The sequence below is a fragment of the Cercospora kikuchii genome (assembly GCF_019650295.1).
Source record: "Cercospora kikuchii DNA, contig_00008, whole genome shotgun sequence".
NCBI lineage: Eukaryota > Fungi > Ascomycota > Dothideomycetes > Mycosphaerellales > Mycosphaerellaceae > Cercospora > Cercospora kikuchii.
In genome coordinates, this window is record NW_025408589.1 from 1,917,236 (window position 1) to 1,943,422 (window position 26,187).

Consider the following 26,187-nt stretch of genomic DNA (forward strand, 5'->3'; position numbering starts at 1 on the left):
CGCTTTACAAAGCCATTGTCTGGCATATTGTCACAACAAGCTGAATGTCATGAAATTCGTACTGGCGAGCTGCCTAACAGCGTTTCTCGCTACAGCCACAGCTCTGGATGAGAAGAACGACCTCAAAATATGTCCAATCAAAGGCCAGCAATTCCCCTTCCCAACAAGATTATCAGAAGAAGCAGTCTTCAAGAATGCCACCAAGATCATAGAAGACCACTTCAAAGCCAATTTGACCATGTCGCCATATAACGAGACCACTTTCTCTCTAGGACTCTTTAGCGTGGACGAGAGCGAGCTCATCTTTGAATATTCGCATACGGACGAAGCAGTGCAGAATAGTACGCAAGGAACTCGTTCAGCAGATTCAGACTCCATTTATCGGATCGCCAGCATCTCCAAAGTTCTCACCGTATACCTGTGGATGATCAAAGCAGGAGACAGAAGATGGAATGATCCGATCACTGAATATATTCCGGAGCTCGCGCAGCTTGACAGGTCGCAGTATGACTATGCTGTTCCAGATTGGGATGAGATCACTGTTGGTGATCTGGCAAGCTATCTTTCCGGAGGAGCTCGCGAGTATGCATTAAACGACCTTGCTCCCCAAGGCTATCTGACCGATGCCTTCAAGCCCACTGTACAAGACTTACCTCATGTTGTGGCACAAAAGGACGTGCCTACTTGCGGCTACCTTACAGTCAATGTCAGCTACGTTACTTGCAACCAAAAACAGTCGATCAATGGGATTGGCGAGCTAGCGGCCAGCTTTCCGCCAGGATACACCCCGTTGTACAGCAATGCCAACTTCGCATTACTAGGTACCGCTTTGGCGAATCTTGCAGATGAGGATTTCGAGAAGGTCTTCCATGATAGCCTGGTAAGGCCTCTTGGGTTGACTGGAACTACATCAGGACGGCCAAACAACATTACTGCGAAATCAATCGTGCCCCTTGGTGATGCGCAGAAGAGTAGTTGGGACAATGACCTTGGCCCACAGGATCCTGCGGCTGGAGCTTTTTCGACAGTCAATGATCTGGCTGCAATTGGCAGAGCGATCTTGAACAGCACTCTCACCACGAAGGCAGCGACTAGACGCTGGTTTTCGACCATGACCTTTGTTGAGATCATCGATCAGGCTGCAGGCCGGCCATGGGAAATCTTTCGACGAAAGGTCAATGGGCATCCGGTCGAGATATACACCAAAAGCGGCTACTGGGGTGCTCACAGATCCGTATTTGCCGTCGTGCCGGCCTACAACTTTGGTTTTGCAGTATTGACTGCTTCACTTGTGGGGCGTGGTGAGGTGCAAGATGATGTGCCAAACGTGGTCATCAACGCAATGCTGCCAGCACTGGACGAGATCAGTCGTCAGCAAGCACATCGGAACCTTGCCGGTCAATATACGCTCAATGACAACAGTAACACTTCGATCACTATTACGACAGACGATTTGCCGGGCATGAAAGTCACGGAATATATCTCGAACGGCTTCGATGTGCTCCATACTGTCTTTGGAAGCTTCGGCACCGAAATCGACTTTCGCCTGATACCCAATCACTTGTACGGCGGAGATAAGACTGGATTCACAGGAGTGTATCAGCCACCGCAGAAACAATTGCCTGACGGAACGTGGTACTGGCCTTGCCAGACATGGCTTGACATTGACGACTTTACGTACGGAAATGTGCCTCTTGGACAGCTCGTGTTCGATGCCGATGATACTGGAAGGGCGTGCAACGTTGAAATTAAAGCGCTGAAGCAGAAGCTGGAGAGGAAACAGGTATGAGGTCCTTCGGCGGTGGCAAGTGGGCTCCAGTCTAACGCTGTGAAGCTGTACTTTCTACAGGACTACTGTGGTCACAAGTAGGCACTTCAGAGAAAACAAGGCGGCTCGTTACGAACAGCACAATGGAGACTGGGAAACATGCTCACTTTGTGATCGCTCCTCGGAACTGGATTTCACAGCTATCTCGCTTGTCGAGATAGAGCGCCTTAGCTACGCTGCTCAAGGCGGAGATACGAGGGTCGAAAGGGCACTCGAGTCCTACAGGAAGAGGAGCACGGAGTCTCAGTCCTACTTTCTGTCTTGTTTTCCAGAAGTAGGGCGGATCGGGAGAGCTGGGATGGGGTCGAGCGGATTGGGATGTGCATGACACGTTGGGCATTCATTGAGTATCTAAGAGCCGATTCATCCGTGCCGTATATGTCAACGACCACATCCACATCCAAGGAGACGTTGGACAAGCGTGGGTCTGGCAAGTGAACTGTTGATCTGTGCGAATGACTTGCGCTAGTGCGTCCCGAATGGGAAGCCAACTTCGTTCTCTACCACGACAGCTCGGACCTCACGACTCCAAAGTGTGTGTAGCGCATCTGTCACTTGTAGCCTTGCTTTCCTCGTCACTCGCTCGCACAATTCGTTTCGTGTGCTTCCACTGCGACCCCCAGCGCGACCTTACACTTTACAACTGATTCGTGTACACGACTTGCGACAACCAGGAGAGGCCGCACGACAGCTAACCCTCAGCCGCGCAGCACTGAAGACGGCCGATACGGCGTGACAAGAAATCCACCGCTACGACCACGCAACTATGGCCGATGTAGCAAAGCGCAATTCGGGAAGAGTCGCAACGCCCAAGCAGACGGGTAGTCCACTGCCAGGCGAGGTCATGGAAACCGCCATGAAAGCAGTCGGAGGCCGGTACGCAAGCACATATTCTGCATAAACCTGCACCTCAAACCCACACCGCAAGTCACACACAGACACCAGCTAATCCAAGTTCTCTCTCCAGTGTCCGTCTCACCAACACCCTCAACACCACCTTCGAAGGAACGCTTTACACCGTGGACCCCAGTCTCCGCCTTATAGCCGTCAACACGCGCTCCCCACCACCCAACCCTTCCACAAATTCTGCTTCTGTCCCCGGCGACTATCACATCATCCCTATAGCCTCGATCCGCGACTTCCATGTCCTATCACTCGGCGAGAAAGATTACATAAGCCAGACTGCGCCTACGAAGATTGATACGCGATACTTGCAAAACCGGCTGGAGAAGCGCGTGGAGCAGTTACGAGAGGAGAAACAGCATAAGGGACAGGGAGTCACTGAGGATGCGCAGAGGTTGTATGATAGGTTGAGACAAGTGTATGTGGGGACTCCTGCCTGTAATTGTCCTGTGTATACTCTATGCTAACGGTATGTGTCTACAGGAACATCCCAGTACGATGGCATGCGGGTCGCGATGGTCCACAGATGATTGTCCACGATGCTGTCATGGTTTCGGCGCCGTTTGAGCCCGCGAACTGCGTTGCGCCGGCGGACAAGCAGCCTGTGTTGCAGCTTGTGAAGAGGGTCATTGAGGGTGAGAGGAAGAAGTTGGGGTTGTCAGCAGCCTCGGGAGGTGTGAGGAAGGGTGGCTGAGAATCGCGAGGAGATGATCAGATCAAGAGCTATATGAGGGCCTCATTCGCCGGCCGAATAAATTCGGCGCGGCGCGTAGCTTTGCTGAGAATGGCGAAGAATCATTCTTTGCACAATTCTGTCTATGCGAGAGGTGCGCAGGAGGACGCTGCCAAAACCGAGTGAAGGTCGACTTCTGTCGGAGCCGGAGAGCAATATGGCTCACTCTAAGATTTGGCGTGGATGCGTTCGCGGACAGCTCGGACGTAGTCTTGACGATGAGGATTCGAGCAACTGTATCAGTCGAGATATGGCTTGTTCCGCTTCTGTTGTAAAGGTTCCTGTGCTATACAGGCGAGTATTAAGTAGCTCCGTTCGAAGGTCTTAAGACCCGGGCACTCCATCTGATGCCGCTAGGCAAGCGAGATATCGAGGTGGTTCAGAAGCTCGTGAACGTGTCGCCAACCGAGCTATGAGCCAGTGCTAATCAGCGCTCGAGGATGCGCATGTCAACGGGTTGGCCGGTCCATGGAAGTATCGCAACATTGCGCCACGCACAATGGCATGACCACAGGTCTGTGATCCCGCTCTGCCGGTCCTCAATCCTGCTCAAGATTCGTCCATGGTCTCAGCCATCGCATCGCTAGGCGTTGCAACCTGTGCCTCGCCATTGCTCGGTGTCTCTGCCGTCGCGAGCGGAGTGTCGCCCATATCCACATCATCGGGCATGTGTGCAGCTTGTGACAAAGGTGAGGAGACACGACTCCCAGATCTGGTCGCATCGTCCACTTCCAGAAATTTATTGGTCGGACGCGCGGGCGTGCCTTCAAAACTCCCCTCACCAGCTTCGCCACTGTCTGGCATAGGAGTCGCGTCGCCGGCCTCTGCAGGCTGAGGCGATCTGCCATCCTGCATTGGCGTATTCCTGCCACTGTTGTCGCCCTCTTCCTTGTCAACATGCTCATCTTCCATTTCTTCATCTACTTTCTCCTCTTTTGGCTCATCTTTGATACCTTTGATTTGCCGTATCATGGCCTCGCCCTCACGAATAATTCTGTCGTACTGTTCTCGTCGCTCCTGCCATGTGCCCTCGTATCCAGCGCTCTCGTGCTGCAGGTCTTCAATTTCCTTCTCAAGCTTGTCGATCTCTGCCTTGGCCTCGTCACGACTCTTGAGCTTCTTATCGTCGAGGATCTTCGCAGCCATGACATCGTAGCCCTTTCTGCGCTCGAGGGCTTCCTGTGCTTCGACCAACTTCCCTCTCAATTCGACTGTGTTGTCTCGGACGGCCTGCGCGGTTTCGAGGATCTTGGCTTTTTCGGCTGCGTATCGTTCGCGTTCGCGCTGATTTGAGGATAGCGTGAGCTGGATGCGAATTATGCTGCTTTCGAGGTATGCGAAGTCCAGCAGCACGTCTTCGCGGAATCGCTCCACTCGCGACGCATCGTACACTGGGGCCTCATCACCGCCCTCGGCAGGCGGAGATGGTAGATAGGATAGTGATGGCCGTAACGCTGAGCTGTTGCTTAGAAGTTGCTTGGTGACGCGTTGGAATGGTCGCTCCTCGACTGCGAGCAGGCGGTTCGCGTGAAGAGCATCTTTGAATGTGGTTAGTCAATGTCTGCAGATTCTGAGAGAGACACGAGATACCTTCTTGCGCCTGCTCTGGCAGAGCTGCTAATGGTTGATCTGTTTCGGCCATCTTACCGTACAGCGACGGGCCAATGGTGTGGTAGCTTACGACGTGGATGATGTTCTTTGTCCGTCTTCACGAGATTGGCTTGGCTGACAGGGATCATGCGCCGCCAACCACGTGCAGCTAGTTTCACTTCCACTTCCACCTTCCTTCCTCCACCAAGCCCACATATGAACCAATGCCCACGCTGCTCTGCTCGAGCGCACTCCTTTCGCCTCTTGCTAACTATGACTTCGAGCCTATGGCTAATACATCAGTTGAAGGAGCAGAAGATTGAGTGACAACCCTCGTGTAGCATCATACTATTGTTCGAGTCGAGGTTGACCTATTGTCGCTGGTAACAATAGAGTGAGCGAGTGAACGACGAACTACATAAGTTGGCGGCGGCCCCCTCCACCGCCATGACTGTGTCAACACTTCTCGCCATGGCCATTCGCTGCGCCCAGCGCAACATCGAGTCGATCGACAACCTCGCCGACATGCCTTTCGACATGGCACGCCCAATACTCAAGAGAGTGCACAACCCGGAGCAGCTGCTCGAGATCGAGAGAAATTCGCCGCAACTCGCAGAGCACACGGGCGAGTTCTGGCAAGCTATGATCAAGCGCGACATGCCCAATCTACCGGAAGAGAACATGCTCTATCCCAAGAATCCGGCCAGCTGGCACAAAGTCTACAGAAAACTCATGCGCGCCGAAAAGGCTCGTGAGGCAGAACAGGAAGAACAACTTCGTATTACGCTCTTGGGCGACAAAGTCAACAGGGAGAACAAGAAGGCTGTCATTGTGGACAAGGTCATGCATCATGCTCGCGAGGGCCCGGCAATCTTCGTGGACGGCACGCGCAAGAGGGGCACAAGCAGCTGGGAGCGCAAACCGCCAATAGAAGCTCACAAGGCAAAAACAGGCGCGGATGCGATCGCTGCGATCAGGAACCGTTCTGCGGCCAATTCCAAGCAGATGAGCCTCGGTCGCCCATTTCAGTCCAATGCACACGCTGGAAACTCTATCCGGGCATCCAGACAAATCAAAGAGGCACCTGCGAGTATGCTCCGAGAGGCCGGTCAACGAGGCCGAATGGAAATCGCTCCTCGTGAGCTGCTGCCCCATCAGAAAGACCTGCTTCAGGAACAACGAAGAATGAATGCGAACTTTAAGGTTCAAGCTCCTGGTCGGAAGGGGGCCGCACAGTTTGCAGCCGCGCATCGGAGCCAGAACGAAGCTGTGGTCCGGCAGGCAAGGGCGGTCAATGAGGCCAAGCTCAGGGCACTTACACAATCTGCAAACGCGGCTGCCAGGGCGAAGAAATCATCATCAGCAAAATTCGATTTCGGTTCTACACCACAGGCCGCGTCTCCAGAACCACAGAAGCAATCCACTAAATCGCAAGCCAGTAGTCCTGCCGCTTCTCCTCCAGCACAGGCAGCATCTCCACCGAAGACGGCCAGCCCTGCACCCGTAGTCGTCAAGAAGCGACCCACAGCAGCTGGATCGATATTCATGAAGACAACGAAGAAGGCCAGACACTGAGTTCGGCACGACGTCAGCGTCTTGAAAGCGTACATTGGCTGCCGGCAGTAGTCCAAGCCTTCGATTTCCTATCATGGTCCTGGCAAATACAGCAGCCATTCATCACCCACAGCTATCAGCTCACGAAGACTCGCCAATAGCGACCAGTGCTGCGGCTATAGCCTCCTTGGCTTTGGTGACATCTTCTGGCGTGTTGCTTTGGTCGCCAGGGCTTTTGTCCTGCTCCTGTGCGCCATCAGACTAGCACACGATATGAGCTGAGAGGACACTTACCAGCTGGGCCTCAAGCTTCTCCTTGGCCTCAGTGATCTTCAGCTTGAGCTGCGGAAACATAGCCTCGGTCTCCTCGAGCGCTTTGCGCTGTGAAATTGTACATTAGCATTCTTGGGGTTTAGCGAAGGCGTATTGAAGTGTTCAATGAATGAAACGACAGTAATACGAATGATAGCCTGTAAAAATACCTCGGACACATTCGATCATGACTTACCTCTTGTCTCAATATGTATTCTGCGTTCTCGTCGTCTCCTTGGCTGGCTTCGAGCTTGGCGATTCGTTCTTTCTGCGACTCGTGCTCGTTGCGGTATGACTTTTCCTCCTTAACGAGTCTATTCAGGGCCGATGTGGCGATCGAGATCCGTGAAGGGGCAGGCATCTTCAGTCCAAGAGATGTGGTTATAGAGCAGTATTAGTCAAGCGTTATGTTTGGAAATCGTGGGAAAGCGAGTTAGCAGGGTCTCACTCCTCGGCTCTCCACCAATCATCGACAGTGGCCCGCAACACGTCGAGCGGACGCGACGCGGATCTTTCGTGTAAAGTGGTACGCGCGCTTCTGGCTGCAGAAAGCTCCTCTCCCATCAGACCTCGCTGCATCGTATCCCACCTCACAACAGGCGAAAACACACCGGAAATGTCGTCGCCAACACAGAGACGCTCAACGCGAGGGAGCGCGAACAGTACCCCTCGCCGTTCACAACGCGGCTCGCAGGCCCCACGGTCTTCAGAACCTCCCGCCAGCGACCCGCCCCTCCCTGAAGGAGAAGACCTGCCAGACGCGCAATTGCAATCGGAAGCCAATGCAGCTTCATCGCAGAGAGGAACTCCTAGGGCTACACAGAACAGCAATAGCCAGAGCCAAGCGCCTCCCGCCAGCAGTCCATTGTTCTTCAGAAGTTCACCCGCGGGGAGTCAATCGCAGTCGCAAAGTCAGAGTTTGGGCGTGCCAGCGAGAGGCAGTGTCAATGGTAGCAGTCCGTTGAAGCAGCGGACTGATGCAAACACGCCTGCTGGATTCAGTAGCGATGGAGGAAGAACGCCCAGGGCGAACGGAGGCATTGGTGGTAAGTTCGTGCAAAAGAGGTTGAAAGACGCTTGCTGAAGACAACATAGATTCATCGCCAATTCATTATGCGACAAGTTCTGATGCTGCAGGCCCAGCTTCGAACGGTCAGCGCCAGCACGGAACGAGCTCTACAGGACTGTTCGTTCGATCAGGTGGCATAGGAAGTCAGTCCAACGCAAGAGAAAGACGACACGATATCAACTCAGATCTGCTGGAGAACAGCGGGCGCCGAAGACAGCTTTTCGTCGACGAGAACGGCGCACCGGTGCAGGAAGAGTCAGACGCAAACACCTTCTCGAACCTCAATCCAGACACATCGGACGCGGCAGCGCTTGGGGGCCGTGGAACCAGGCTCATCTGGGGTACCAACATCTCCGTAACTGATTCGTGGTCTGCTTTCAAGGACTATTTGTACAACTTCCAAAAGAAGTATCGCATGCTTCAGGATGGAGAACTCATGGAAGGAGAATATGTGGCGCCTGGAGAGCCTGCCGCTGAGAAAGAAGCTCTTGCACAACTGGAGACCATGCTTGAGCTGGGAACAAAGTGCTTCTATCTGGACTGTAGGAATCTCAAGTCATATCCAGGCACAAGGAAGCTATGGCATCAGCTACAGGCCTATCCAAGCGAACTGGTCCCGCTTATCGATTCTGCTGTGAAGGACACGCTGCTTGAGCTTGCAGAGAAGAAGATGAGCGAGAGGAAATCGCAGGCTTCGCAGCAGAATGGCCAGGACCGCGCGAGAGACTCTAGCTCTATGCCGCCAATGCCCAGCTCCGATGTCGACAACAATATGAATGGCGATACTCCAAGACCGACACAACAGAGCGCATCCGATGAGCAGGATCTGTATGCTGAGGTCGAGAGCTCTTCATATCGTGTACGCCCATTCGGTCTCGATAGGAACATCAACCTGCGAGAGCTGAATCCTAAAGACATGGATCAGCTGGTCTCCGTCAAAGGTCTGGTAATACGCACTACGCCAATCATCCCAGATATGAAAGATGCATTCTTCCGATGCTCTGTCTGCCATCACACAGTCAAGGTCGACCTTGACCGAGGCAAGATTGCTGAGCCGACGCGATGTCCGCGCGAGGTCTGTAGTGCTAGCAACAGCATGCAGATTGTGCATAATCGTTCAGGCTTCGCCGACAAGCAAGTTATCAAGCTCCAAGAAACACCTGACTCGGTTCCAGACGGTCAGACACCACATTCCGTCAGCTTGTGTGCCTATGATGAGCTTGTAGATGTCTGCAAAGCTGGAGACAGGGTTGAGATCACTGGTATCTTCAAGTGCAATCAAGTTCGCGTGAACCCACGCCAGCGATCGGTCAAGAACATTTTCAAGACTTATGTTGATTGCTTGCATATTCAGAAAGTTGACAAGAAACGAATGGGCATCGATACAACGACGATCGAGGAGCAGCTTGCTGAACAAGCTGCTGGAAGCATCGAAGAGACCCGCAAAGTCAGCGAAGAGGAAGAGACCAAGATCAAGGAAACTGCCGCAAGGCCTGACGTGTACGAACTGCTCGCGCGATCACTCGCTCCATCGATCTACGAGATGGACGATGTCAAGAAAGGCATTCTTCTGCAGCTGTTCGGTGGCACGAACAAGAGCTTCGAGAAGGGTGGTTCGCCAAAGTACAGAGGAGACATCAACGTACTGCTGTGCGGTGATCCATCGACATCGAAGTCGAAAATGCTCGAGTACATCCACAAGATCGCTCCTCGTGGAGTGTACACATCTGGCAAGGGCTCTTCTGCTGTGGGTCTGACGGCATATGTCACTCGCGACCCAGAAACGCGGTCTCTGGTCCTTGAATCTGGTGCACTGGTTCTTTCTGACGGCGGCGTATGCTGTATCGACGAATTCGACAAGATGTCAGATGCCACGCGTTCAGTGCTGCACGAAGTGATGGAACAGCAAACCGTTTCCATTGCAAAGGCTGGCATCATCACAACGCTCAACGCCAGAACGTCCATCTTGGCTTCTGCTAACCCCATTGGCAGCAAGTACAATCCGAACTTGCCTGTGCCACAAAACATTGATCTTCCTCCGACATTACTGTCGCGTTTCGATCTCGTCTACCTGGTCCTGGATCGTATCGATGAATCTGCAGATCGCAAGCTCGCTCGCCATTTGGTCGGCATGTATCTCGAGGACAACCCGGACAATGCAAGCAGAGATGAAATTCTCGTAAGTGGTCTCGCACAATGCGTCAAGAAATATTGACATACTGACTTCTCTCCTTAGCCTGTGGAGTTCTTGACATCTTACATCTCCTACGCTCGCTCAAACATCCACCCCAAGATCACGCAACCCGCAGCAGATGCTTTAGTCAAGTCATACGTCGCCATGCGTAAGCTCGGTGAAGACATTCGAGCCTCGGAACGCCGAATCACAGCGACAACTCGTCAACTCGAATCTATGATTCGCCTATCGGAAGCTCATGCAAAGATGCGACTTTCGGAGACTGTCGATGAAAGCGACGTCGACGAAGCTGTGCGTCTGATTCAATCAGCTCTCAAGCAAGCTGCTACAGACGCCCGCACAGGTCTCATCGACATGGGTCTATTGACCGAGGGTACAAGTGCGAGCGAACGGAAGAGGAAGGAGGACCTCAAGAATGGTGTGCTGTCAGTGTTGGACGACATGCTCAGATCTGGCGCGCAAAGCGCGAGGTATGGAGAAGTCGTGAGGACGATGTCCGAGCAGAGCTCTGTGCCTGTTGAAGGGCAAGATTTTGCGGAGGCTGTCAGGAGTTTGGAAGCTGAAGGCAAAGTGCAAGTGCTCGGCGAAGGTGCCAGGAGAAGCATCAGGAGGATTACAGGAATTGCATGAGGATGACGTTGATGATGCTGGGTTGGCGCTTTCGCTTTGCCGTTGTGGCGTGCATTGAATGGAATGTCTCTTGTCTGGCGTTGACATGAGAGATGCATGTAAATGATACCGTATTTGCCGAACGATACTTTATGCTCTGCTATTGCCTTCGCTCTCGTCGAGAACTTAGGTTGTCAGACTCTCTCATGCTCTCGTCATATCATATCCGTGGTCATCGCTCATGCAAATCCGATGGGTGTAGCTTTGCTTCCCAGACCACGTCTTTAACTCTTCGCAGACCAGCTCTGTTCCTGCTGTGGTATCCCAGTTCGCTCCATCATACAACGCGTAGCTTCCTCTGCGCGAAACAGTACCCCATCTTCAACGTGCAATCCCTCCATGCTCATGCTCTCATTCTCAGCGTACCATGTTCTTTGGCGTGACTGAAAATCCGGCTGAATTGGTCGTATCGTCATGCCGTCTAGTTCTCCACGCCACCACGAAGCGCCAGAACCAAATGCAAAGTCGCGCCACCCTCGAGACCGTACTCCTCGGCTGTCTTGTCGTCGGCCCTATGCAATTGTCTGTCAGTCCTTGCTCACACACCCTTCCTCAAGAATCGCCGTCCCCAATCATGTCTCTCCTTGCTCGCCGCGAATCTTTGTCCATTTACTCACATCTGCTTTCCACCAAAGATCAACCGCTGCTGCACCGGTGGAATTCCCTCCTTCTCTTCCACGCGCTCCTTTATCCGCTGGACTTTGTAGTCCGGCTCGATGTCGAGTTCGATCTCTTTACCCGTAAGGGTACGGACTCTATGCGCGAAAAAAGGTTAGCGATCGTGGTCTTGTTGGCGCATCTGCCTGCGGGGCGAGAAGAGTCGCTGGAAATGGACTGCTTACTTGATCTGCATCTTGAGCTTTCTGGATACACGGTTGGAAGATGTAGGTCTGCGAGAGCGCTGGGGTGAAAGTTGAGCGGAGGTGAAGTCGAGTTTGTGTGTTTTGTTTGCAGGTCGAAAGATTGTCGGGTTGCAGTGACGAACAAAGGTGATGGAAGTGGGGGCGGGATGATCACACAGCAAGCACAAGCTTCACCACATGAGCCAGGCATTCATGCCAAGACTTCGACTCACTTTCACTGAACAGGCTACTATTCACCCTCCACTGTTACGAAAGTGAATGGGAGCATATGAATCTCAAAAACAGCATCATCTTAAATTGTTGTTCCGAGTACTGCCTGCTACCGCTGTCGTGACAATATGCTTATTTATGATAAACCAAATGCTTCGAATCAGATGCAAGATGCATACTAACGCATAGACATATGTGTTTGTCTCAGACATATGTGTTTGTCTCAGACATATGTGTTTGTCTCAAGCCCAGGCCAACTCTCCCATAGAGCACGGCTTGGTGAAGTTCAAGGCCTGTGTCATCGTTGAGCTTACTCAGCTCGAAGCCTTGCGAAGTCGTCGGCGATGGCTCTGAGTAGCTCCACGGTAACGGCCGTGCCTCTTTCAAGCATATCTCCATCACTCTCAGCCGGGACATGCATGAATAGCACAGGCCTCGATATACTACCGACTGCTTCCATTTCGCCACTCCGTCGACCCGTGAATGCCAGACTGTTGAAGTAAATATAGTCACAGAGGTAATGTCCAGCGTCGTGACTTTCTTTCAGATCGCATCCACACCCTGGCTTGTTTTCCGGTATTTCAAGAACGTTGCCTTGCCAATTCAGGAGCACATTATCGTAATCCAATGATGTGGTCATTGTCGTGGGACAGTCTGCGAATACTGTTCTGCCTTCGTCTTCCGGGGGAATATTGCCATCGAGGTCTTTATTCTTCGTATAGCCATCACGATGCGCATATCGTTCTATGCAATAAAACTTGCGACCAGAAGCCATGCCAATATGTAGGACGACGTCTGCGGTACCGGCATAGTCGTTGTGCAATTGCGGTACAAGCTCGCGCACCTCATCGAATGCCACCCTTATTGGCGTCCCATAACGAATTATGCGCACTGATGCGTGCTTCGGTGAAGCTGCAGCGAGTGCTTCGGGAAGCCTTTTTACAATTTCGTATGATGGGTTGATGGGAAATTTATCCTGGAATGGACCAAAACCAGTAACAAGAATTGTCACTTCTTTGCGTGGCTCTTGGTGACCGTTGACTTTATTTGCATCGGGAGCTATCTCGACTGGCTGGCCAAGTGGCTGCTGCACAGAAGGTGCCATTCGAATTCTTCAAGCAAAGTTGATTGAGTGTGAGAATCCGAAGAAATCGTGCTTTCGTCCTGTGCCTTCAGATTTTGATTATATCTGTGTGATTTTTACGGCACAGCACGGCAGATTAATTGAGCATTGAATAGGAAGTGATGGAAGAGATGACGAGAAGCAGTATCTCCACACAAAGTAACCACTTATCCGGGCCGGAAACCGAGGCTCTGAACGTTGGGATTGGTCGCGCACGGAGACTTGCCAAGACTCTGGGGTCTCTCGATGCAGAATGATGTGGTTGAACCAAACCTGGTGTTAATGCAGTCTTCCGGCTAGAGGTCTGCTGTGTACAGGAATCGTAGCCGAGCCTTGCGTGTGTTGAATCGTAGGCGTTAGAATTCTTTCCCATCAATCTTTTACTCGAAGTTCGGCCGCTTTGCGTAGTCTGTTCATGACGGCGGCAGCTAGAGATCCTTCATTATCGTCAATGCCTTCCACGAAGATTGCATCGACATCTATTCTGTCCAGATCTCGCAAAGCCGAGAAGATGCCCCGGGCGACGTCCTCTGTATCATCTCCCAGTGCGACATCAACGAGTTCAACAGGGTTACCAGCGATGCTAGCCGCGTGCTTCGTTGGAACGATATTGGACCAATTGGTCTCTTGCAAGCTCTTCAGCATGCCCGCGAATCCTGCTCCTTGTTCTGACGATGTGCGTTCGATCGTGCTTCCCTTGGTGCCGCTTTCGTGTACCGTTATCGTGTTCGAAGCAGAGATGTCGAGTTGCCACAATTTTGTGCGTACAAGTCCGATCCTCGCCTTTTCCCCTATCTGAGCTTTGAGCTCGTCAATCGATGGCGGGCTCTTTCCAGCTTCAAAGAGCACGACAGTCGCCTTTGGAGAATAGTGCCTATATTTCATGCCAGGAGCTCGAGGTTGTGCTCCTTTCTCCGAGGTGTCTTTGTATCCAATCTGCGTGTCCTCCCAGCCAGGACATGAGCGGATCTGCTCCAGACTGATGCCGCCTGGCCGCAGAACAACGGGTGGTTGCTGGGAGATGCCATCCACAACGGTGCTTTCGACGCCTACATCACACGGCCCACCATCTAATATTGTCGATATTCTTCCCTTCAGATCGTATGCTACATGCTCCGCAGCAGTGGGAGAAGGTTTGGTAGAAGCGTTCGCAGATGGTGCAGCTACCGGGATATCGGCAAGCGACAAGAGAGCGAGTGCAAGAAGATGCCTTGGCATGCGCGCACCGAATGTCTGCAAGCCTGCCGTGACTTCTGGAGCCAGGGGAGAATTGCTCGGATTTGGCAGGATGATAGTGAGAGGCCCAGGCCAGAATCGTGAGATCAGTGAGCGATAAATGGCTGGTATGGGGTCTTCGCCCACACCATTGGCCGCAGATGACGCGTGACCGTGAAGCAGGGATCTAAGCTGTTGCAGAGAATGGAAATGCACAATGAGTGGATTGTCAGAAGGTCTTTGCTTAGCCTTGTAAATGCCTTTGACTGCGTCACTCCTGGTGGCATCAGCGCCCAGGCCATATACTGTCTCCGTTGGAAAAGCGACGGGCACATCGGAAGTCTTGAGGTCCTTTGCAGCCTGCTGGAGGTTCTGTGCATCGATGGACTCGTTGTCGATCTGGAAATCGAGCTCATCCAGGATATCGTTCGTTACTGACTTGGCCCTCATAGGGCCAATCTTGCCCACATCAACTGGTAGAATTCGGGTATCCATGGCTGGCGACGTAGACGCATTGACGTGATGTCGAATGTTTGCTGCCTGTTTCGGTGATCGAGTGCGGAAAATACTGTTGATCATGAATGCACAGTCGTTATGCACTTAACTTTTTATTCGCAATGAGTCGTTATCAGGGTCCAGTAGTCGCGCTAAAGTGCGCCAGCACGTGACTGGTACCGCGCTGATGGACCAAAGCGTATACTCTGGTACAATCCACGGTGCACGAGAGCGCGAAGAGATGGCTATCATTGACTGAGCTGGCGAAGCCTCTGGACAGAGCTGCTTCTCGCAGTGTTGCTAGTCAGGGGAACATTGCAGGAGGAACGATACTCGGCAAAAGAAGTCGCGGCTGCCAAGACCACTTTGTCGCGTCCGTTACGCGAGCGCGTCTTCCGCCTCCCAAAGTCCATCACTGGACATTGCAGCACCACCGTGCATGTCTTTCATCACAACAACTGATTACTCCGCTGGAACTTTTCAGAAAAGGATATAGAACCCCACCATGGGCTCAAGACCGGAACTGAAGGTCGACGACGAGGCCGGCTTCGTTAAGACCTTCCACCAACTAGAGTCGAACAAGCCCACAGACACCATTCGGATATTCGACCGTGGAGATTTTCTGTCAGCTCATGGCGATGATGCAGAGTTTATCGCCCGAGTTCAGTACAAGACCACCTCGGTGCTCAAGACGTTGGGCAGAAATCCGGGTCTTCCTTCAGTCACCATGACAGTAACAGTTTTCCGCACATTCATCCGAGAAGCCATCTTCCGCTTAGGGAGACGAATAGAAGTGCTGGAGACATCTGGAAGAAATCAATGGAAGGTGACGAAGCAGGCATCGCCCGGTAATCTGCAAGATATCGAAGACGACCTCGGTGGCCACGTTGAATCTGCACCTATCATCTTATCAGTCAAAGTTTCAGCGAAGGCCAACGAGGGACGCAATGTGGGCGTGTGTTTCGCTGATGCCAGTGTCCGCGAGCTTGGTGTCAGCGAATTCGTGGACAACGATATCTACTCAAATTTCGAATCCTTGATCATTCAACTCGGCGTGAAAGAGTGCCTGATCCAGACTGACATCACCAAGAAGGATGCCGAAATACAAAAGTTGCGAACTATCGCTGACAACTGCAATTGCGCGGTGTCAGAGCGGCCAGCCGGCGACTTTGGAAAGCAAGACACCGAGCAAGACCTTACGCGACTGCTCCGGGACGAGAAGGCTACCGGGACTCTGCCACAGACAGATCTCAAGCTTGCAATGGGATCAGCGGCTGCACTGATCAAGTATCTCGGCATCATGTCAGATCCGAGCAATTTTGGGCAGTATCAGTTGTACCAGCACGACCTCAGCCAGTACATGAAGCTCGACTCATCAGCTCTCAAAGCCCTCAACTTGATGCCTGGACCGAAGGATGGCTCAAAGACGATGAATTTATACGGTTTGCTGAACCATTGCAAGACACCAGTTGGCAGTCGACTGCTGGCACAATGGCTCAAGCAACCATTGATGAGCCTCGAACAGATCGAGAAGAGACAGCAGCTTGTGGAAGCATTCGTCAACGACACTGAGCTACGGCAGACCCTTCAAGAAGAGCATCTCCGATCAATACCGGACCTGTACCGGTTGGCGAAGAAGTTCCAACGCAAGAAAGCAAATCTCGAAGACGTTGTTCGAGCTTACCAGGTAGCTATCCGCTTGCCTGATTTCATTGGGACATTCGAGGGCGTCATGGATGAAGCATACAAAGATGCTCTGGATGCGGTCTACACAAACAAGCTGCGAGAGTACTCAGACAGTTTTGTAAAACTACAAGAGATGGTTGAAACCACAGTCGACCTGGAAGCGCTCGACAACCACGAGTTCATCATCAAGCCAGAGTTTGATGACACCCTTCGTGTCATCCGCAAAAAGCTCGACAAGCTTCGCTACGACATCGATCGAGAGCATCAACGCGTTGGTGATGACTTGGGCATGGATACTGAGAAGAAGCTCCTCCTGGAGAACCACAGAGTCCATGGCTGGTGTCTGCGGTTGACAAGAACAGAGGCCAGCGTCATTCGAGGCAAGAAGCAGTATCCAGAGATCGCGACGCAAAAGAACGGCACCTATTTCACGACGCCAAAGCTCACCGAGATGAGACGCGAGTTCGATCAGTTGTCAGACAACTACAACAGAACACAAAGTGGACTGGTGCATGAGGTGGTCAATGTTGCAGCATCGTACTGCCCAGTCATTGAACAACTCGCCGGTGTTCTCGCTCATCTGGACGTGATCGTAAGCTTTGCTCATGTTTCAGTTCACGCGCCGACCGCGTACGTGCGACCCAAGATGCATCCTCGAGGCACTGGCAGCACGATCCTGAAAGAGGCCCGGCACCCGTGCATGGAAATGCAAGACGACATTCAATTCATCACGAACGACGTCTCGCTCACACGCGAGAGCTCCGAATTCTTGATCATCACTGGCCCCAACATGGGCGGCAAGTCAACATACATTCGCCAAATTGGTGTCATTGCCCTGATGGCACAGATCGGCTGTTTCGTTCCATGCTCAGAAGCAGAACTCACGCTCTTCGACTGCATTCTAGCAAGAGTGGGAGCAAGTGACAGTCAGCTGAAGGGAGTCAGTACATTCATGGCAGAAATGCTGGAGACCTCAAATATCCTCAAAACTGCCACCAAGGAATCACTTGTCATCATCGACGAACTTGGTCGAGGCACAAGCACATACGACGGTTTCGGCCTTGCGTGGGCCATCAGCGAACACATCATCAAAGAAATTGGTGCATTCAGCATGTTCGCTACCCACTTCCACGAACTCACAGCATTGGTCGATACATACCCTCAAGTTCAAAACCTCCACGTTGTTGCCCACATTGGCGACGGATCAGAGGATGTGAGCATGAACGGTGACGCAGCTAACAGCCGCCGCCGCGAAGTCACTCTGCTGTACAAAGTCGTGCCCGGCATTTCAGACCAGTCCTTCGGTATTCACGTCGCCGAGCTCGTCCGCTTCCCGCAAAAGGTCGTGAATATGGCCAAGCGCAAAGCTGACGAGTTGGAAGACTTTTCGGGCAAGAATGAGCAACTCAATGTACAAGCGAGCAAAGAAGAGGTTGAGGAGGGAAGTAAGTTGCTGAAAGAACTCTTGAAGCAGTGGAAAGAGCAGGTCGAAGCCGAAGGGCTGGGCAAGGAGCAACAAGTGCAGAGGATGAAAGATCTCGTGCAAGGGAACGAACAGCTGCTGGCGAATCCGTTCTTCCAGAGCGTGAAGGCATTGTAAGACAGCTCCGAAGAGACGCAACGACTTTGTTACAATTAGCTCGGCGGAGCACGGCGTTGCTGGCATGGCTTGTAAATAATAGCTAAAAGGTTCAATGTTTCAATCACGCCTCGTTAGGCTGTTCATTCTGTGTTGGTGATCAATATATTGCTACAAGAAGGCCACGTCGCTTCCCGATGACCGCGCGAGTCGCCCTGTTCGATGCTCAAGCTCGTCGCAGTAGCTTTTTCCAGTCCCTTAAAAGACACCCGAAGAGTCAAAAGATGCAACCAAAACGCTCACTTTTCGCTGCCGTTAAAATGAGTTGCTGCTGCTGACCAACATACTATGCGGTTGTCTTCTCCTCGATGGAAGCGTTCTTGATGCCGTCGGTGACTTCGGCGGTTGGATCCTGCGCACCAGCAGATGCAGAGCCGTTGACTTGCTTTTCAGCAGGCTTGGAGTTGTGCTCAGCGGCCTCGGCTTCGAGTCGGTCGATTTCCTTCTGGGCGTTCGCGATGTTCTCCTTGGTCTTGCGGTCCTGGTCGCTCTTCCAGAATTCAAGCTTCTCCTTGAGCTTCTCGACAACAGCGGGGACATCGGCCTGAGACATAGGAGGATCGACATTGATTTGGGCAAGCGCGGAGATGGTTCCGAGGTCGAGGTTGAACTTGCTGGTCTCAGGCGCTGGAGAGCTAGCGCCGTTTGGCTGGGAGCTGCCCTTTCTGCCCTTCTTCTTCTTGCCACCGCCGCCGATGAAGTAGTTCTCCTCTTCCTCGCCCTTCTTCTTCAGCGCAGTGCCCTTGATTCCAGAGTCGTCGACCTTGCGGAAATCGGTGGCTGCGAATTGACCAGGGCCGGTGGCTTGCTGAGAGTCAACAGCTGATCCGAAACGAGCGAGCAATGAGCGAGTAATGCGGATTTCCTCATCGTAGGCGGGTGCGCTGGCCTCCTCAAGCTTGGATTTGGCCGCCTCTTGCCGCCTGCCTCGGTGATATGCATCATTCTCTGCTCGTCGCTTCTCCTCGCGGATGCGCTTCGCTTCACGTTCGTACTCAACAGCGGCACGGCGCTGGGTATAGTAAGCGTCCTTGATCTCCTTGACAGCAGCGTACTTCTTTTGCTGTTGTTCGTGAATCTTGGTCCTTTCATCCCGCAGCGCGTTCAAGTTCTTGAATGCCTCGTCTTGCTCGGCCTTGATCTTGTCCAGCTCAGCAGTTATCTGAGTGTAGCGTTCTGACAAAGCGCGAGATTCTGGGTCGTCAAGCTGCTTCTTGAGCGTAGCAATTTCAGCCTTGACGTTGTCAATGTCCTTCTGGATCTGGTCGTGTTCGGCGAATCCCTTCTTGGCCGCAGTCAAGACGCGGATCTCGTCAAGTGCCTTCTTTTCATCTACAAGCTTCATGGTACCAGAGTCGACCTGCGCGCGAAGACGATCGATCTCCTGCTGAACCTGTTCCGCACTAGAGAACTTCGTCTTGCTACGCTTGTCCTTCAGCTCTTGTATCCTGGCCTTCATCGTGTTATCGAGGCGCTTGATGTTGTCCATGATCGAAGTGCGACCAGTCTTGCTATTCTGTTGCGTATCGCGTATGCCCTTCAACTCGGCGCGAAGCTCAGCCTGTCGCTTTCCAGCGGGAGAGTCCTTATTGTTTGGCTTCGCATTGTCAAGTTTGGCCTTGATTTGGCGCTATAGTGATGGTCAGCAACTATTTGCAATGCTTATCGAATGCGCTATGCTATTCGCGCAGTCCTGGAGCGATTTGGACAAGTGGTATTGCACATCCTGCGTCGCAACCGTGCACGCTGTCACGAAATGGCAGCCCGCACGACCGCCCGCACGACCACCCGCTGTTGTTTCTGCGACCGACAAGCGGTCTGCTGCATTGAGCACGGCTCGGTGCATGGCGCAAGGCCATTTCTATGTAACTGCCCGAATTGTCATGTCTGTATGCTCCACTTACCAAGCGCTCTTCCTCGGCCTTGAGTTCCTTCTCGGCTTGCGCGAGGTTCTTCTTGAAAGTTTCCTCGTCAGGTCGCTCAGGCTTTGTAACGGCTGCCGGGGCAGCTTTCGTTGCGGTGTCGGCCATTTTGAGAGGTGTCCAGAAAGCGTAGCCGAGGGGGAGAAGCGGTGATCGTGACCGTTACGGATATGGCTGGATGTTGGGTTGATATATCACCGACACAAATGCATATATATCGGCAGTCCGCACAAGACAAGTAAGTTGTAATTGTGGAAGGTCAAGAGCGGCCAAGCTTGCGGCTCGGCTGTTGAAGTCCGTGCGCGCCGCTAATAAAGTGAACCACTAGGAAGGAATGACTGCTCATGCAATTCACTCCGATGCGACATCGCTTCACAAGCAGAGGACATCTTGCACGTGAAAATGCAGTCAGCATATGTGTCCTTGAGATGAGATTGCTTCATGTCTTGTATTTCGATGTCCTGAACTAGTTTGCTACACTTGCGAGGCAATTTGCTTCCCTCTCACGGTCAAGGAGAAATTCTCCACCACGACTAGGATATGCTCGGACAAGCAAGAACCCCTGAGAAGCTAGTTTCTCAATATCCCCGACCTGCCTGAGGCCCGGCGTGACTTCAGATCTCACCATCATGGACAACGCTGTGGTTGCAGACGTATTCGGCACGCTGGGTGCAGTCTTTTGGTCCATACAGCTGCTGCCTCAAATCTGGCTCAATTATCGCCGTCACAGTGCCATCGGTCTTCAGCCCTCGATGATGATGCTGTGGGCATGGGCAGGGGTGCCGCTGGGAGTGTACAACGTTGCACGAGATCTCAGCATACCGCTGCAGATACAGCCCCAGATCTTAAGTTTGCTCAGCCTGCTGACTTGGATTCAGTGCTACTACTATGAGCACAAGTGGTCTTTGTGGAAGGCGGCAAGCGTAGTTGTGCCAGTTGCGGCACTGATGGGTGGCATCGAGGTCGGGCTCGTCTTCGCCATGCGACATGCCGAAGCAAGAGGATTGGAGTGGCCGCTGACATTGATGGCCGTATTCGCTGCGCTACTTCTGGCTCTTGGAGTCTTGAGGCATTACTGGGACATCTACGTGCATCGGACAGTTCGTGGCATCTCTTTCCTCTTTGTCGGTCTCGATGCGGCAGGAGACTTGGTATCCATCGTCTCCGTTGCTTTTGAGCAACATCTGGACATCCTGGGTCTTGTCATATATGGTGTAGAATTGGCCTTGTGGGTTGGAATCTTCGCCGCAGGTGGATACTACAATCTGTTGCCATGGTTGAAACAGCGTTGGATGAGACCGGTCATCAGCACATCTTCGACCTCCAATGACACTACAACAACTGCCCGGGCTCCCCCAACGGCCATTGTGCTGCATGACTTGCCATCTTCCACATCCGTGTTTCGAACGCCGTCTTCGGAAATACAGCATCGTGTGCGCCATCCTGCCATGGTCGAAGCTTGAAGAGGGATTCTCTCGAACGTTGAGCAATGGGGCATCCTTACCGCGCAAGATGCACGGGCAAGATTTGTTTCAAGCAAGTGCATGCGCTCCATTATGCACCATGCACCATTCACAGACACTGTGATTGTTTCACGTGTTGTGGACTCGGGAGAAGCAATCACTGTATCGAGTCGAGCATATGGGATGAGTCTTGTGGGCTCAACTCCAGGGGCTCCTGAGAATATAGAACTTGGTGCTCGTGCTGCTTGCGGAGGCCCCCTGATGACTGGCGCGTTTTAGTGTTCGGCATGTGAAGGATGAGGTGAAAGGTGAAGTCGTGAAGTCCTGGCAACTGCAGCAGCGGCAACGTTCTTGCCCACTGCACAAACACTTGCAAACTTCACATCACCTGCTGCAGTAGCGCGCTCGCGAACTTCACCCGCGCCGTTGAAGGTCACAAGGCAGCGACAAAGCTCACTTCGCAATCAACTACTTTATCCCCTTCCGCCTCGCACTTGCCCACCTAACCCCCAAACATCCTACCACAAACACAACACAACACCACCAACATGACCAACGACACCGCCTCGACTACCTGTAAGCATGACAAAGTCGCACTACTTCGCGCGCTTGCTGACATTACATGTAGCCAGCGGCGACAAGAAGCGCAGCCCATCCACAATGCCAACAAGCAAGTCTATCGCATTCAGCGACACCGCCTCTGTGGCTTCGGCCCCAATCAATCTTCCAGACGGTCACCCAGTCACTCGCGCAAACACTGTCGCCGGCGACGTCCGCCCACTCAATGAGCTGCACGCCCACCACATTCACGCTCGCCTTGCAAGTGGCCTGTCGCAGAGCACCCTCCTGACTTCGGTCGACAGCTTTGGTGGGTGCGCCCGCAGTAATGTATTGCGGCGAATGATACTGACTGAAGTAGGCGAACGCCTCGAGAAGCAACTCACTGCCGAGAGTGAGGGCTGCTTCGAGTACAGCAACTGGGGTGACGAGGCTGAGGAAGCCGTCCGCGTGGGTCTTGCCAAATTGGCACAGCTGGCCCGCGACGAGAACATGGCGAACCCAGAGAAGTCCGTCAATGAGTACTACTCAGAGCGCCTTGGCAAGATCATTCAGGAGGCCGAGGTGGAGTTCGACGTCAAGTTTTTCAAGTAAGTATCGCCTTTTCATCCTCACATGGCGAGCGGCAAGCGGCAAGCGGCAGGCGAAAGGGTTCAGTTGGGAGTTTTTCAGGAAGGCATAGCCCAAATTAAGGGCACAAAATCATTCACTTACGCGCGCGCGATCACGTTGAAAGCATTGGAATGAAGATACCCAACCAGGCAGGAACTGGTAAAAAGTGAGAATTGAAGCAGAGTTCAGTTGAAATTGACCAAATTTTTCTGGTGCTTCACGTCTCCCATGCCTCACAAAGCAGCCCCATGTCGCTATCCGTCTCCCAGAAAATCTTGCGGTGCCGTGGAGTCAAGGCTTGTACAAGAATTCCACCTCAAAATCAAGCGGTCGCACAGGCTATGTCCGAAAACGATCTCCAGAAAACACGCCTTTCTCTGGCCACACGTGGGTTCCTGAGCTCACGGGGTTGGCTACCGCCAAAACTTTGCTTCAAACCTGGCCGAGAGATATAGCTGGAGATATAGCTCTCTCTGAATAACGACGAACGACTCTGCTCCTTGGTATACCGCTAATAGAAATCCACAGCATCGTATACCAGAAGAGCGATCACTACTTTTCAGCGAGAGCACCGAAATAACCTCGAGTTATCACCAAAAAGCACACCGTTCTCTGATAAATCAGACGGTTGCCAGCTCACGAGGTTGGCTATAGCCAGAAAGTGCTTCAGACCTTTTCTCGAGAGACATGGCTGCAGGGACGCTCTCTCCGAATAGAGAGTGATGTCTCTGCATATTGGTATAGCGTTGAGACAAATTGCTGGCGCTGTATTCCAGCAGAGCGATCGCCGGTTTCCATCAAGTGCTCTGGATTATCATCAATTGATCGCCAGCAAGCATGCTTTTCTCTGATAAAACAAAAGCTTCCGGGCCCACGAGCTTGGCTACGGTCAAAGGGTGCTTCCAGACTTTTCTCGAGAGGCATCGCTGCCGATGCAGCTCTCTCTGGAAATCGAGGGAGGTCGCTGCATCTTAATGTAGCCTTGGGGCAAATTTCTGGCGCCGTGTCTCAGTGGAATAATCCCCAATTCCTGCCGAGTGCTTTGCACTATCCGCAATTGATTCCCAACAAACTCACCTTTCTCTGAAAATATGGAGGCTTCTCAGCTCACAAGCTTGGGTACGGCGAGAAAAGTGCCTCGAGTGATTTCGAGAGATCTGACTGCAGGAACGCGCTCTGGGCAAATAGGGAATTCCGCGCTCACGAGGTTCGATATGACTGAGAAGAGAGATCAAACCTTGATCAGAGATATGGAAGCAGGTACAGCTGTTTCTGGAAAGCCAAAGTCTTCCAAGCCCACTCAGGTGGCCACGGGCAAAGATGTGCCTCGAACATCGTTGAGAGACGTGGCAGTAGGTCCAATTCGCTCTAAAAGAATAGAGACTTCCGAGTTCACGAGGTCGAATATGGCTGAAGAGACTCCTAAGACCTTGCTGAGAGAGACGCCTGGAGGTACAACTGTCTCTGGAAAACTGGAGGCATCCGAACTCAAGAGGTTCGATACGGCTAGGAAGTTTGCTTCGAACGTTCTCAAGAGACACGACCGCACGTTCAAGTCTCTCTGATGAAGTAGACGCTTCCGAGCTAACAAGGTGGGCTACCGCTAAGAAAGTGCCTTGAGCGACGTGGAGAGACATAGCTGCAGGTCCACTTATCTCTGGAGAAAGAAAGGCTTCCGAGCTTACGAGGTCGGCTACAGCCAAAGAGGTGGCTCAGAAGTTGCTGAGAGACAGATTGGTAGATCGATTCCTCTCTGAATAGCGAGCAGCTTCCAAGACGACGAGGTTGGATACCGCCAAAAAGATTCCACCCAACTTTGCTGAGAGGCACAGCGGCAGCTACCTTTTGTTCCGGAAATCGACAGCCCTCTCTGCCACCCAATGTAGCTCAGGCACAGACTCATGCCATTGAGTCCAGAGGAGCGATTGGTACCTTCCATGCGTAGAGCAAAAGTGAAGGCCCCTGCAGTGCCAAGCTTGGAAGGAAAAGTGGGCCCGAAGCTGAAGTGAAGTCTGAAAATCTGCAGCACAACGCTGCATCTCATTCGAGGCCTAAAAGCCCAAAATTGTACTATACACGCTTTCGAATTCGATATGAAAGAGACGAGATCCCTCCCTCCGGCCTGCCCCTCCTCTGTTACTCCAAGACCCATCGCGAGACACCTTGAAGAAAACAGATACCCACTCCATATGCATTACATTTTTGTCGCTTGCTCTATGCTTTTCGTCGTTGTCGTCCGTGAAGAAGAAATCGCGTCGGCGGCGTATTCGTTGCACTTTTTGTTTTCACGCCGTTGGCGTCCCTCCAGATGGTGCTGTCATCCCATTTTGTGTATTTGGTCGAGGCGAGGAAGCTGTTGGCCCTGCTGAGCGGTTGTCCAGACCCTGCCATCCCGGGAATAGCTCTCGCAGGGTTTTGTATTTGTCTTCCAGCTGCGGCATGTGAGGAGGCGCAGTCATATGCGCTGGGCCCGGAGGGGCTTTTGCTTGTTGGGCTGGGTCGGATTGCGCCTTGGGCATGAGGTATGCCAGATTGGCTTGCACTCGGCGCAGACATTGGATGTATTCTTCTGAGGCCATTGTGTCTGGTTTGCCCTGTTCTCGCGCCTGCTGGACCTGTTGTGGGCTGATAGCACCACCCTTTCCTTCATTTTGCAGCTTGTTGACCTCTTGTAATAGTTCTACGTTGATGTCGAAGAGGATGTCTATTCGCTGCTGCTCGCGACTCTTCGCGCCGGGCGACTGTGGGGAGATGGGCGAGGGCGCGGCATTGCTGTTGTTGGCGCTGTTTGGAGTGTTTGGCAGAGGAGGTGCGGCCATCGGATAGGTTCGCGGCGTTGGGTGGTGGACGGGGCTATTCGCATTGGGCGGCTGGGGAGATGCGCTGTGTCTCAGGGATTGCTGCTGTTGGAAGGCCTGCTGTTGGGCGAGGCTTCGCGAATAAGGCGCTGGTGGCGCAGAAGTGAATTGGAAGGAAGACCCTGCACATCATCGCCGGCGGGTTAGCATGTGCTCACAGTGGTCTACGGCTTGCGCTCTGCTCGCGCGCGCCTGCTGCGCGGTCGCTGCCGCCGTAGTGAGAGGGCGTCGGCTTCACAGACAGCGCGTGGAGGTGCAGCAAACGAGGCGGCCACGAGGCAGACGGTGACTGGCAGCGCATGCGGGACTCACCATTCTGCTGCATGCTCCCACCCGATCCGCCAGATGCTGCTCCCTGATACTGGCTCACGTTTCCGGGGCTAAAAGCTTGTGCGCTGTTCGTTTGTCCTTGCGTGACGCCCGCAGAGCCATCGAGGGCGGCGTAGGGATCCGCGCTCAGCGCAGGATACGCCGCGGTTCCAGGTGCATTGTACGCTAACTCGCTTGCCATGCTTCGGGGGATCGAATCAGATTGTGCACTGATTGGCTTCGTTATTGCGCACCACCGGCCAGATTTGCAAAACACGCCAGATGCGATGCTGCGGCTGCGGCTCGTCGATCGTGGCCCTCTCCGAACCGGCATTAGGCCCTCCTAGCGCGGGATCCCTGCCTCGCCCAAGCACAATTTATC

At 52.9% G+C, this 26,187-nt stretch overlaps 14 protein-coding genes across 14 annotated transcripts; 7 read left to right on the top strand and 7 right to left on the bottom strand.

Moving 5' to 3' along the window:
• Window positions 1-49: 49 nt before the first annotated feature.
• CKM354_001193900 (uncharacterized protein) lies at window positions 50-1,789 on the top strand (the record flags this gene model as incomplete). The annotated part of the gene is made up of 1 exon (XM_044807448.1): window positions 50-1,789. One exon carries the CDS (start codon window positions 50-52, stop codon window positions 1,787-1,789), a length of 1,740 nt encoding a protein of 579 aa, XP_044663383.1.
• An 805-nt stretch (window positions 1,790-2,594) lies between these two features.
• CKM354_001194000 (uncharacterized protein) lies at window positions 2,595-3,425 on the top strand (the record flags this gene model as incomplete). Its single annotated transcript, XM_044807449.1, has 3 exons — window positions 2,595-2,704; window positions 2,796-3,149; window positions 3,215-3,425. The coding sequence occupies 3 exons, from the start codon at window positions 2,595-2,597 to the stop codon at window positions 3,423-3,425; spliced, it is 675 nt and encodes a 224-aa protein (XP_044663384.1).
• Window positions 3,426-4,013: 588 nt separating this feature from the next.
• CKM354_001194100 (uncharacterized protein) lies at window positions 4,014-5,106 on the bottom strand (the record flags this gene model as incomplete). Its single annotated transcript, XM_044807450.1, has 2 exons — window positions 4,014-5,002; window positions 5,055-5,106. 2 exons carry the CDS (start codon window positions 5,104-5,106, stop codon window positions 4,014-4,016), a joined length of 1,041 nt encoding a protein of 346 aa, XP_044663385.1.
• Window positions 5,107-5,501: 395 nt separating this feature from the next.
• CKM354_001194200 (uncharacterized protein) lies at window positions 5,502-6,629 on the top strand (the record flags this gene model as incomplete). Its single annotated transcript, XM_044807451.1, has 1 exon — window positions 5,502-6,629. One exon carries the CDS (start codon window positions 5,502-5,504, stop codon window positions 6,627-6,629), a length of 1,128 nt encoding a protein of 375 aa, XP_044663386.1.
• A 120-nt stretch (window positions 6,630-6,749) lies between these two features.
• Window positions 6,750-7,281, bottom strand: CKM354_001194300 (uncharacterized protein; the record flags this gene model as incomplete). Its single annotated transcript, XM_044807452.1, has 3 exons — window positions 6,750-6,854; window positions 6,903-6,989; window positions 7,117-7,281. 3 exons carry the CDS (start codon window positions 7,279-7,281, stop codon window positions 6,750-6,752), a joined length of 357 nt encoding a protein of 118 aa, XP_044663387.1.
• A 255-nt stretch (window positions 7,282-7,536) lies between these two features.
• CKM354_001194400 (MCM DNA helicase complex subunit MCM4) lies at window positions 7,537-10,813 on the top strand (the record flags this gene model as incomplete). Its single annotated transcript, XM_044807453.1, has 3 exons — window positions 7,537-7,966; window positions 8,016-10,168; window positions 10,226-10,813. 3 exons carry the CDS (start codon window positions 7,537-7,539, stop codon window positions 10,811-10,813), a joined length of 3,171 nt encoding a protein of 1,056 aa, XP_044663388.1.
• Window positions 10,814-11,273: 460 nt separating this feature from the next.
• Window positions 11,274-11,705, bottom strand: CKM354_001194500 (NEDD8 family protein RUB1; the record flags this gene model as incomplete). Its single annotated transcript, XM_044807454.1, has 3 exons — window positions 11,274-11,364; window positions 11,470-11,607; window positions 11,695-11,705. 3 exons carry the CDS (start codon window positions 11,703-11,705, stop codon window positions 11,274-11,276), a joined length of 240 nt encoding a protein of 79 aa, XP_044663389.1.
• A 530-nt stretch (window positions 11,706-12,235) lies between these two features.
• Window positions 12,236-13,030, bottom strand: CKM354_001194600 (uncharacterized protein; the record flags this gene model as incomplete). Its single annotated transcript, XM_044807455.1, has 1 exon — window positions 12,236-13,030. One exon carries the CDS (start codon window positions 13,028-13,030, stop codon window positions 12,236-12,238), a length of 795 nt encoding a protein of 264 aa, XP_044663390.1.
• Window positions 13,031-13,420: 390 nt separating this feature from the next.
• On the bottom strand, window positions 13,421-14,842 carry CKM354_001194700 (threonylcarbamoyladenylate synthase; the record flags this gene model as incomplete). Its single annotated transcript, XM_044807456.1, has 1 exon — window positions 13,421-14,842. The coding sequence occupies one exon, from the start codon at window positions 14,840-14,842 to the stop codon at window positions 13,421-13,423; it is 1,422 nt and encodes a 473-aa protein (XP_044663391.1).
• Window positions 14,843-15,263: 421 nt separating this feature from the next.
• Window positions 15,264-18,044, top strand: CKM354_001194800 (mismatch repair ATPase MSH2; the record flags this gene model as incomplete). Its single annotated transcript, XM_044807457.1, has 1 exon — window positions 15,264-18,044. One exon carries the CDS (start codon window positions 15,264-15,266, stop codon window positions 18,042-18,044), a length of 2,781 nt encoding a protein of 926 aa, XP_044663392.1.
• Window positions 18,045-18,369: 325 nt separating this feature from the next.
• On the bottom strand, window positions 18,370-20,113 carry CKM354_001194900 (uncharacterized protein; the record flags this gene model as incomplete). The annotated part of the gene is made up of 2 exons (XM_044807458.1): window positions 18,370-19,713; window positions 19,988-20,113. The coding sequence occupies 2 exons, from the start codon at window positions 20,111-20,113 to the stop codon at window positions 18,370-18,372; spliced, it is 1,470 nt and encodes a 489-aa protein (XP_044663393.1).
• Window positions 20,114-20,634: 521 nt separating this feature from the next.
• CKM354_001195000 (uncharacterized protein) lies at window positions 20,635-21,468 on the top strand (the record flags this gene model as incomplete). The annotated part of the gene is made up of 1 exon (XM_044807459.1): window positions 20,635-21,468. The coding sequence occupies one exon, from the start codon at window positions 20,635-20,637 to the stop codon at window positions 21,466-21,468; it is 834 nt and encodes a 277-aa protein (XP_044663394.1).
• Window positions 21,469-22,016: 548 nt separating this feature from the next.
• On the top strand, window positions 22,017-22,620 carry CKM354_001195100 (uncharacterized protein; the record flags this gene model as incomplete). Its single annotated transcript, XM_044807460.1, has 3 exons — window positions 22,017-22,044; window positions 22,097-22,336; window positions 22,388-22,620. 3 exons carry the CDS (start codon window positions 22,017-22,019, stop codon window positions 22,618-22,620), a joined length of 501 nt encoding a protein of 166 aa, XP_044663395.1.
• A 2,303-nt stretch (window positions 22,621-24,923) lies between these two features.
• CKM354_001195200 (uncharacterized protein) lies at window positions 24,924-26,007 on the bottom strand (the record flags this gene model as incomplete). The annotated part of the gene is made up of 2 exons (XM_044807461.1): window positions 24,924-25,618; window positions 25,809-26,007. 2 exons carry the CDS (start codon window positions 26,005-26,007, stop codon window positions 24,924-24,926), a joined length of 894 nt encoding a protein of 297 aa, XP_044663396.1.
• Window positions 26,008-26,187: the final 180 nt, after the last annotated feature.